Genomic DNA, 12166 nt, shown 5'->3' on the forward strand with positions numbered 1-12166 from the left:
ATCTCAACAACAATGCCACTTATGTACTAGATGATATTTCTCTAACATCCACTACTGAGAGCCTACATACAATGTACTTAAATGCCTTCAGATGCTACTTTGGTGTCCATTCATAAAAGATTTAATAAAACATCTTAAAAGAGAAACTACAAGCCTGAAAAAGTGGCTTGCAGTGGACAGTGACTCAAACCTTTGCTGGTCACTAGTTCATCCTGAAATAGCTTTAGCTTTCCATGAGAACCTCAACTCTAATCACTTTCATTCCTCCTCAAATATTGATGGCTTTGACAGCTATAAAATTAGTTTCAAAGCGATTGGAACTGAATTTTAGAATGTATCCCTTTTATTAGATATGCAAGTACAACATGGGCATTATAGCACATGTTTTGCATAATTTTCATGGAACACAGAAAAAATCGTATTTGACAGATGAATTACTTGTTTTGGGGATGGGGGTTTATTCTCTTTCAGGATAATCTATTAATTAAATATTCATTTCATTTTAGTTTCACTTAATTTTTAGCACGTACTGCTTCCAAAATTTAGTGAACATGGATCACTTATTGGAACATAAATTAGTCTCCAGTTCCATATAAACAATGGTTGTACAAACTCACTTTGAAAAATAAAAATGATTAAATAAATTAGTTAGGTTATTAGGCAATTTTTAAAATGTAACTTACCATTGTCTTGAGTCCAAATTTCTAAGTTCTCGAAGTAACTTTTCATTTTTTTTCAGGAGATGAAAGCTCCTTCTAAACAGAGAAAAATTAATAACATTTTTGTTACCTGTCCAGTAATGGCCATAGGAAAATACAAGAACATATTTCAATTCCAGTCATGCAATCACCCACAATTTTCTTGCCTTCTCAAATTTCCTTTAAAAATAAGTTATACACATTGTCAATTTTATGTCAGAAGGTCTTCTGCATCCTTCTTAAAGTCTTCAGCATAACTCTACGTATGCCCACTTTCCTCGCTCAACCTAGTGACTTCAGCTGTCTGCAGAAGACTGGACAGGACTCCCTTTGGAGCCCATATTATTTACTACGTAGTAGGCCTGAGGACAGCTGCTTAGTGACACATGACAGATTCATAGATCTCAAGCCAGAAGGGGCCATTTGTGACCATCTAGCCTGACCTCCTGTATATCACAGGCCATAGAACTTACCCAAAATAATTCCTAGAGCGTATCTTGTAGAAAACCATCCAAACTTGATTTAAAAATTGTTAGTGATAGAGACCCTTCATGACCCTTGGAAAATTGTTCCAATGGTTAACTAGTTTAAAATTTACACCAAATTCCAGTCCAGTTTGTCAAGCTTCAACTATCAGCATTGGCTCGTGTTGTATTTCTCTCTGCTGGATTGAAGAACCCATAACAAAATATTTGTTCCCTATGTAGATACTTATAGACTATATCCAAGTCAACCCTTAAGTTTCTCTTTGTAAAATAGATTGAGTCTATCACTATAAAGCAGGTTTCCCCATAATCTACCAGCCCAGAGAGTGCATTAAAAACTGAACTCTACATTCCTGAATTGCAGAGTAAGACAGAGTACATCGGCCCATCTCGTCATCTGTAATGCTTTTTGTTTTTTTAAGAAACAGTTACGTTACAGCAAAATAACCACTATCCAATGTTTAAACCTACTTAAGATACTCATAAAATATACTGAAGTGAGATGGGGAGCTGTACCCATTGGAAAACAGGCTGCTTTGGCAAACTAAAGGCCCATTAAGTATTAAGAATGGTTGCAACCCATTTGCTACCAAAGTTCTTTGTGATCAAAATGTTTCACTCATATGACTGCAATATTATTTTACTGATCCAGACTTATTCTAGGTCTATAGAATATCCATTTTCCCTTCACAGTAGGTAAGTATTTTGATTCAGCATTTCACTCAACAGAGAGAATGATGATTTTAGAAAGGCCCTTACATTCTGGGATATGAATTCTATATTTTAAAAAAACAAAACAAAAAACGGTACGGTCAACACAAAAAGTACCTCACTGAATTTTTTTTTTACCTCCTATTGTTATTTGCAACATTCAAGATTATGCAAACTGAAAAAATGTGAGGAAAACAACCTCTCTCCTTTTCAGATTTACATTTGTGCACTTTTCTAGGGAGACGACACATGCATCCTCTTTCCTCAGGCAGGACAAAAGGGTGTTTACCAGTAACACAGCAACAACAAACTTGCTGCTATTCCAGAGTTTGGGTCTGGTAGGGCAAGGTGCCTTGTCTTCCCCATATCCCTACAGAAGCATGGAAGGAGAGCAGAGAGGTGGGAGCAAGGGTGTCTTTCTCCACCAATCTAAGGTTTCTTAATGGAGCTACTGAGGAGAGCAGAGTAGGGAGAGAGGGTATTCTCCCACCAATAGTATCCCTGCACTGAGCTGGAAAGGAGGTCATCTGTCTTCAATCTCCCTGTCTGCATGGATCTTGGGGAGAAACAAGATCAGTAGGCTGTTCCCTCCTCTTCCCAGTCTCTCCATACAGTGGGATGAAAGTAATAAAACAACCTTCCTCCTCCTTAGTAGACGCCCACTCCCCCATCTCAAAAATTCTGCTGTCAGTTGGCCAAAGGCATTCTTGGCCTAACCAGTTCTACTGCCTAAAGTTAGGAGGATTAATAAAATGATGAAGGAGAGTTACATAATTGTTACCAAACACTGTACTTTTAAACCAATAGTAATTTGTGTTAAAAAACAGGGTGGTTTTTTTTTTTTTTTTTTTTTACCTTTTATCCCATGAATTCATTCCCAATATACTGAGAAGTAATCTGCAATAGTAAAATGCTGATTGGGGCTTTTGTGGAGTTGGCTCATCCTGTTCCACAGCCTTCATATTTAAGTCACTGAAGTGTTTTTCAACAAATTCTCTCTCTTCTGTGTGTTGTTTAAGGATAGCATTGATGACATCATTTTCCTGTTTCTCAGAGATGCAGATAGGTTGAGGAGCAGGTATGTTCAGTGAGACGCCTGCTCTCTGTAAGCATTCAGGACTAGTGACACCTAAATAATGTAACAGTTCATCAAGAGCATCTTCTTCTTCCCTAATTGTATCCCACGTTGGCACAGTTTCTCTAAATTTCCTTTTTACCTGAAGTGCAATTCCATCCCTTACAGATACATCCTCTACATGCTCAGATGATGGGGCATCTTCAGGTTTCTCTTGGTGAAATACAGAAAGTGCCAAAAAAGTATGTTCTGATAATCCACATAAAGATGATGGTCCATACAAAATGGCAGAATCCCATGAGTATTTACCAGACAGATCACGCACTATAATTCTGACATTTGAATTAGCAGATGCAAGTCCAGCAGACAATCCTCCTCCAGGCATATTCTCTTCTGCTTGGATTTGTATACAAGAGACTAAAGTAGTGTTGTTTAACACAAAGAACTGGAGGTTTGGGCTCTCAAAAAGTTCAGGAGAAAGCTCAGGACTTTCACTGTAAGGATTGTCATTGTTCTCACAAACTTGACTGGTTAGCATAGCAGGGCCTCCACTCATCGGATAGTGGCCTAAGTGGTTCACCAGATGTGTTATCACAGTACGAGCAGCAACAGAGATTAAGCCTTGTTGCATGTGAGTTTTCACTGTAAAACAAAAAACATTGTATTTAAAAATTAAATTTTGGGGAAGCAACAGGGAGATTTAAACATTTATTTTGGATTTTTATTGCCTAGATTTTTCAACAAAGAATGAGCTTTATGAGACTAGGACACACCTAAAAAACCCAGGGAAAAATATAGATTTCCAGGAACTTTAGTTCTAAGTGTGAAGAAAAAAGTAAAATAATCACACTATTACACAAAGAATAAACATTCTATAATTGTAGAGCTTAGCCCATTTTCTCACCATAGCTTTTATGTAGAGCATGGGTCCACTTAGATATACAATAGTGATTCTTAAATTATTGAAAATAGATCTTAAGTTGCTGCTGAACTAGAAGCTATTGCATGATAATCAGCCCAACATCCCAAGCAACAGATTTTTATATTTTGGCACAGTAGTACTCTGATGAGGAAAAATACAGCTATAAGTGTGTGCAAAAAAAATCTAATCATCCTAATTGCCCAACGGAGTATACAGCTCCAGGTTAAATTAAGAATGACAGTGGATCATTTGAAAACATTGATCAAAGCCCAGGCTATTTATATACAGCAAACTCTAACAGTAACAAAACAGAAAATAAAAATCTCACATTGAAACTGAAAAAAATATGTACATATGAAAAATTTCAGTCTGAAAAATTTCTGAGAAAATCAGCAGGGTAAAGAGGTAAATTAATCTTGTCAATTTTGTCTAAGTTTCATCTTGCTAAAGGTACCGGAGAAAAATGGGACTTCTATTCTTTCTTTCTTTGCCAAAGATTTTCCACTCTTCTGGAAATTATATTAATTTGTAACAAAGGTTTCATAATTTTTATAATAAGCCAAACATGCCTAAGAATTATTTTTTTAAACCACACTCTGGGCTGGATTCTCTGGTCCATTCAGTCCACTTTGTGATACTCATACAGTGCAAAGTGGCCTTAAACCAGTTGAAGATAACTGGTGGAGAATTCTTCCTGCACATGGGAGCTCTCCACTGGTACTACTAACCCCTTTCCTCTTTCCCCACCCCCTCTACAGTGTAAATGAAAGGAGAGGGTATATTGGGAACAGAGCACAGGGAGTGTGCCAGAGCAGAGCTTCGTTCAGCCGCAGTTTGCACCAGAGGGGCTGAGTAGTCCTGAATATGCAAGTCATAACGGGGCTCCCTGCAGATCCTCCTCTTAGACAGAGAAAAGAAACAAGGCCCCATTTCTCAGAATTAGGTAGTCTATACATGATTGTAAAATATTACTAGAAAGTGTGGGTTTCCTTGGATTTTTAGTAGAAATGTATTGGACTGCCTCTTTCCTTTCTAGCCTCTTCCTCTTTCCATGCAAAATTTAAGAGAACATACTCAATGTCCAGTTTACGGGATAAACTGGAGTAAATCAAACCATTTCCTTTATACTGTATAAGTTACAGTAATTTTTATGCTAAGCAATAAATATTGCTTAATATACATAAAACAGTTTAAGGCACAAGGTTTCTTGAGCGCTTTGGCAAAATAAGGGTAAAATGTATAACCTATTATGAATTTCTGTGAAAATTATTCAATGCCCGCATTTAGCAAAGTGTTGAGTGCATTTTGCTCTAACTGTTGACAGTAATTACTGATACATATATCTTTGTCTTCTGAATGCAACAGAAAGCATAAATACAACAATGTTTAAAATATCTAAAAATCATTTGAGAATGTTAATTTACACAAGTCTTCACAAAAGCAAAGTCTGAATTTGGAATAGCTCAACAGCATCACCCAGATGTTAACTATTTAAATCATTTAACAAATTCTACTGCATGCCAAAAAATAGGCAAAATTCAAGCTCCTAGTTAATGTTTACAAAATGATTTGAAAATAGCTGAAAATGTAGTATCATTACATATTAAGTGGATTTGACAATGTAGACAAGAGAAGAAGAAAAATATTCTGGCTTCTTTAGTCTCTCTCATGGTTGAAAACAGAGACTCTTTAAAAACAATCAGTTAAGTTGAATTCAAAGCCCAGATATGGAAAGCATGCAAGGAAATTAAGTTATAGTGCCATCTGCTGAAAAGTAGTAAGGACTTGCAAACAAGTTTGTACAAGTCTTCTAGTGAAAATGAATGGGAGACTCTGAAAGTGAAACTTATCAAAGATTGTACTAACCGTACTTCTGGGGGAATTCTGCACCAAAAAATTAAAAATTCTGTGCACAATATTCCCAAATTCTGCACAATTCGGTATATTTTATTTATATATATATATTTGATTAATATAATCACACCAGTTTCAATTATTTTTGGTCATTTATTTCAAAATACCTGTCAGCAAGTATGGCTGTAACAATACAGACAACAAAAAAGATTCAGAAAATGTTTTTTGACAAATAGATTCCTTATTAGGCATATTAATACAGAACCCTGAGTAATAAATCATTTAAACTACAATATGGAACCATATTTCCCGCACCTCTCAGAAGGAGTGGAAAGGCTTGGGGGAGTCAGGGATAATGGAGGAGCTGAAGGACAGGGAAGTAATTGCTGGGAAGGAGCCTGGGTCTGAGCTTGAAAGGTTATTGGGTATGGGTGAGAAAAATATGGAACAGGTTTGGGGGGGGGGGCGGGACAGGGAGGAACTGTCAGGGAGCTTCCCCCATGCAGACCCTGTCTGACCCCTAGCCTCTCCCATTCAGTCAGGCACATCTGCCCCTGCAACCTCTTGTGTCCTTACAATCCCTGGCCACATGTGTCCATTCACCCCCAATCAGCCATCCCCCTTCCCCCTGTAGCTCGGCTCCTCCTTCCCCCTCTGCCTATGTGGCCCTGCAACTCCACTCCCATTCAGCCCCTGACAGAGTCTGTCCTCCCCCACTAGCCCTTATGAGTCCCTGTCTGACGCCCCAGCAGCTCCACGCTGTCTATCTCCCCATAGCCCCTGGCCCGACAGGCGCTGTGAAGAAGGCAGGCTCTTTCTCTTCCCTAGCTGGCTGGGAGGAGCTGCTGTGTTCTAGTGCCACAGTGCCCTCTGGTGGGCAAAAGTCAGAACTGCAGCAACATTCCAGCAGAAGCTTTTTTCTGCGTAAAATATTAAAAATATGCACAGCTCATTAATTATGCACACGAGCAGTGGCGCAGAATTCCCCCAGAAGTATAACCAGTAAAGGGAGCTCTGCTATTGGATCATCTTTGCTGCAGATATTTACTCTAAGTGACTAGCACAAATATTATACTACTACTTTTGGGTTCCCAAGAGCACAGCAACTTTAGATTCCCAATTTGTTGGCATTTCAAATTTGAGTCACCCTTAAGTGCTTTAGTTGATGCATCAATCCATCCTTGTTTGTATATATGTCTCCATAGAGTAAAAACAGATCGACTGAAAGCTTTTAAAAGAAATGAAAGCTTGATAATGAGATGAGCAAGTGATTGCCGCTCTGTGAATTGATTATCAGTAATTTCTATATGGTATTGCCTAAAGGCCCCAAATGCGATCAAGGTTGCATTGTGCTAGACACTGTACACACTTATGCACGCATATGCTGCACAGAGAGCAACTTGTACCATAAAGAGCTTACAGTTGAAATAGAAAAGACAGACAAAGGGTGGCAGGGGTACCACAGAGAGGTGAAGTGACTTGCCCAAGGTCATGCAGCAGTTCAGTGGCAGAACCAAGAATAGAATTCAGGTCTACTGACTTCCAGAGCAGTGTCCTATTTTTTTGAGCACACTGCCTCTTAAGAATGCCACTTATTGGAAATCCATTAACTTCCTCCACCCAACCAACTTGGAATTTCTTTCTTAGAGTTCCCACTCTTTATAGAAAAGAAAGAATTCCCTGAAGAGGGAAGGAGGGGCTGAGGGTTCATTATAAATGTAGTCAAAGTGTATTTTAAGAACTGCTCTACCAAAACAAAATGTCCAAAACAAAAACAGTTACATATTACAAAAAAAATATGCAGAATACTCCAAATGGTTGTTTAGCATATATCTGACAAAAATTTGCATGGCATATATTGCTCTGGCCCATGTACAACGTGTAGTTAGCTCCCTTCAAACCATCTTTACTGTAAGTGTGTAATAACTGATCTACTCTGATAAGTGACTAATCAGAGGGGTAGCCGTGTTAGTCTGGATCTGTAAAAAGCGACAGAGTCCTGTGGCACCTTCTAGACTAACAGACGTATTGGAGCATAAGCTTTCGTGGGTGAATACCCACTTCGTGAATGTGCGCCTGACGAAGTGGGTATTCACCCACGAAAGCTTATGCTCCAATACGTCTGTTAGTCTAGAAGGTGCCACAGGACTCTTTGTCGCTCTGATAAGTGATTAATCCTTTTAGAACATAAGCACCAAATTATATAAACTGAGAGATGAAAAACCACCTTAATGAATACACTCCTGTTCCTTCTCTCCCATACATTCAGTTTCTCTTTCCCTTGACTTAGACAATTCTACTCAGTTTTTCTTTCCTTCAGTCTGCCCACTTCATTGATCTACATAGGAACATTGGACATATGACCAGAAAGGACCTCCTGAGTCATCAAGTCTAGTCCTTTGCTATCACACGCAACTTCATCATGTAATTTCATCATAAACTTCTGAAGCTCCATCTTAAAACTCTTCTGATGGTTAGACGCCTACTTCTAATTTCCAGCCTACATTTATTTATGTCCAGTTTATACTTATTTGTTCTTGTGCCAACATTTTCCTTTTGCTTAAATAGCACTTTTCCCTCCTTGGTGTTTATACTCCTAATGTCTTTAAATTGAGCAGTCATATCCCCTTTCAACTTTTGTTTTGCTAGGTTAACCAAGCCAAGTTCTTTTAGTCTCCTCTTGTAAGATAAGCTTTCTTCATTCCCCATATCATCGTAGTAGCCCTTTTCTGCACACGTTCCAGTTTGAATTCACTTTCTTGAACATGCGTGACTGGAATTTTTCACAGCCAAATAAGATTGGTGGCTCTTAGACTGTGATCTACTAATACCCCAAGTCTTTCTCCTCTCTTGTTTCCAACTGATGAGCCCCCAGATCTGCCTTTTTGGTTTACACTGCTGCTCTCACTGTTAATACTAGTGGAATTGCACCAGTACTACAGCAACTGTGGGAGAATTTGACAAAAATAGTGAAGACAAAATCCAAATTTAACACTCACCATTCTTTCTGGTAGAAAAGACTGGACATGATTCGCAGGAACAGAGGACATGCCAAATCAAGAACTAGGAATATCAGATCTGGCAAGCCAATTTCATGGTGCCCAGAAAATGGAAGTAGTACAGGAGGGATTAACTGCATTGTAGATGGGACACAGCTTTCATTTCTATAGTCAACACCCAAAATCTGATCCTCATGAAAAACCTGTTGAATCTTTTCATGTAGTTTACTAGTGCAGAAAGGACTCCAGACTTCTTTAGAATGAGAAAATACTGAAAGTAAACAACTCTTGCTAATATGAAGGAACTGTATGTGTTCTACTGCTCCCATTTCCAGAAGGGAGGCAATTTCCTACCTCAAACTCACAAGAAAAGGCCCCTTAAAGCAATATGGAGGAGGATGCAGCACAATGGTCCTGTGAAGAGAAAAGGTGGTGTAGTGGGTAAAGCACTGGACTGGGATTTAGAAGTTCTAGTCCCAGCTCTCCCACAGACTTCCTGTTTGAGTCATGCCCTTCATTTCAAAAGGGAGCTGGACTGAGCCATAAATCTCTCTGTGCTTCATCTGTAAAATGGGAATATTTCCCAACCTCACAAGGTTTCTGTAAGGATAAATTCATTAATGTTGGTGAGATGCTGAGACAAGTACCATAGAAAAACTTAAATATAAATATTAAATAATTATGTTGTTATTAAAGAAACCTGTCCTCTACTGAAGCTGAAAGGATGACTGTTGATGCTCTCCTGAATATTGTGAATGACCCCAAGAACAGTAAAGTGGTTGGATGCCACGATATTGTTTCCTTCAGTCTCCTTGTTTAGCATCAGTCTACCATTAAATAAATTAGGACCCTTAAAGCACAAATCCAGTATCTTGCCCTCTCTTTCATGAATGGACCAAAGTATGTAATCATGAGAATCTCCAGAGCATTATCACAACTACTATGGTCTGAGTTACAGTGTTAACCTAAAATGCCACATTAAGGGTATGCCATGTCAAGGGAACACCTTTTTGTTTGATAGTTTGTCAGGAGAAGATTACACTGGCTATTTTTTCCAGACTCTGAGATTCCTTCTTTTATGGGAAGGCTGATGGTCTTTCACCAGTGATCTAACAGGGGCTGCAGAATCTGAGACAATGCATGGAATGGAGGATTCCTTGTCCTCTTTATGATGCTTGGATCAGCAGGTGGCCGTGTGGGCTTATCACTATTGCAGTGGTGCAGCTGAGTGGGAAAATAATGACCGAGTGTCTCTCCTACTCCCTTTGAACCTCCGGGGCAGATGAAGACACAAGCTAGCTGTACACAGTCTAAAGAAATATCCTTTCCCTAGGCATGCTAAGCACAAGTTGTTCTGGTCTAACTGCATCCTGTTAGAAGTGAATTAAGTGCTTTCTCTCCTCCCACCCCCAGAAAAGATACATGTGTCACCTTCAACTATACTAGCAGATGGTGGCAAGACTTTAAGGGGAAAAAGTTCTATTATTTTAAATAAAACTAAGAACTGATCAAAAAGTTGAGGAAACCTTTGTTAATTTTAGAACCTAAAATCTACAAGGAAAGTTATCTACAGCAGGTTGAATATTTGTTGAGAGGAATATGAAGAAGAAAATAAAAAAAAATCCAGAACAGTGTAACAGCTGAACACGTTTTAATAATTTTGACCCTGGAGTACAGTGGCTCTCAGCCTCATGCCCCAAGCACCAGCCTGTAAGAAGGTCTGAGGTCCAAGGGACACAGTACACAGGTCCCAAAAGTGGGGATCTGTGGATGCAATTTTGTAAGAGAAAATGATTTTACCTGCAGCTGTGGAAGAAGTTCCCCCTTTAAAGGTTTTATACAATTGTCTGATTTTGCCAGCTAGCGACACTGCAATAGCTATGTAATATTTAGTATGGGTTTTTTTTGTCTCAGCATAAATACATATTGCTTTCACACACTTGTTACAGGAAACAATCCTGCAACAACAGTTGAAAGATCAGGACTAGGTAAACTAACAGATTTTTTTCCATATTTTAACATTTAGAGTTCTACGAACACTTGACCCTGGGAAAATAAAGAAATTTATTTAACATTGCAAGCTTTGCTAATACAGGAAAAGCCTTCCTACTATTTTTTTTATATAGATTTGTATCTTGTAATTTCAGTGGTATTTAAACAAAACTCTAATATAGATTTTCAATTAATTTCAGAACTGTTCCTTGTAAAAGTCAGCTATACTATCACTCTGCGACAGACACAAGGAAGGGAGGACATGGACACGGATTAGCAAATTCTATATACCTCCCTAATTCCAGACTCATGAATGAGCTTTCGTCCTAAATAGAGTTTGGCACACTCTCTCCTTGTCCTTGTACATTTTCCCCACTAATACGCCTGCCCCTTCTACCTATCTATGCCCTCAACGGGTTTGTATGAAAGCACCTGTGCACTGCTAAGCCTATGTCTAGTGAGAGGAGTGCTGTGTGGTTTGGCTTCATGGTAGTTCAAATAGTGTGCTTCTGCTCCAAATGCAGCCAATCAGCATGCTCCTTTGCTGCTGAGATGCACTACTTGGCCCCCTATTTGATCTGGCTTCTGACTATTCTAATCCATCAACTTTGCTTCTATCACACCTACCACAATGCAAGCAAGAGAATATGCTGTGGGATGGGTAAAACAGTGCTTGGTACTGTTCCCTGGGTTATGGCACAGGCAAGAAGTGCCAGGACGGCAATTAAATCTATGTTATGGTTTGTCAATTACATTTGGTAATCTAGCCTACTCAGATTTACAAAGCCTTGAAACTTAAAAAAAAAAAAAAACATATAATGTTACCATATCTTATCTAAGGAGACATAAGGAACACGTGGAATTACTTTATTTAGAAATTTAACAAGAAATCATAAAAGAACCAATCATGTGAGGAAATGCAAAATGAAGAAATTGATGCTAAGGCTTTGTGCAACTGGCATTCATTTAAAAAAGATCTATTCAGGGTTGTCTTTTCAGATTGTCAGATTAAACAAGCCACACAGCATTTGCTGCAAACCCATAATTACAGATTATTATAGCATACAAAAGATGCAAGGTATAAAAAGCTGCTGCAATTCACTACACTGTAATAGAACATGCAGTGGAAGTTAATTCTGGCAAATGCTTTAAATATTAGCTTTACATAATACGTATAGGTGAAACTGTAATTAGGACAGAATGAATCCTTCAAAGCTGCTTTCATTCTGACCCTGCAGATGATTACTTTTCGCTAATAAGACCACTGCCATTTGACAAAAAGCCAAATACAGTACCTTGCTTCATTCTTCAGTAAATTTAATAATTACAGCTCCTCCTGCCAATAGTTCTCAAATCAGACTTGTTCAATCCAATACTGAGCTTATTAGGGGACAGCTCTATGTTTAGAATTCTTTGGCCAAAAAAGTACT

General features: G+C 38.5%; 1 protein-coding gene across 21 annotated transcripts in view; it reads right to left on the reverse strand.

Annotated features, from left to right (window-relative positions):
* RALGAPA1 (Ral GTPase activating protein catalytic subunit alpha 1) overlaps nucleotides 1-12166 on the reverse strand; it is a 247743-nt gene that overhangs the window by 61705 nt on the left and 173872 nt on the right. For all 21 annotated transcript variants that reach the window (XR_010600693.1, XR_010600692.1, XR_010600691.1 and 18 more), the window contains 2 exons: nucleotides 2750-3611; nucleotides 684-755 (listed from right to left, as the gene is read on the reverse strand). Coding sequence is in view for 17 of the 21 variants with exons in the window: in XM_065593297.1 (XP_065449369.1) it covers nucleotides 684-755; nucleotides 2750-3611 (934 nt within the window). In the remaining 4 variants the exon portion in view is untranslated. The remainder of the gene's footprint in view (nucleotides 1-683; nucleotides 756-2749; nucleotides 3612-12166) is intronic.

The sequence above is a fragment of the Chrysemys picta genome, chromosome 4, assembly GCF_011386835.1.
Source record: "Chrysemys picta bellii isolate R12L10 chromosome 4, ASM1138683v2, whole genome shotgun sequence".
NCBI classification, from domain to species: Eukaryota; Metazoa; Chordata; order Testudines; family Emydidae; genus Chrysemys; species Chrysemys picta.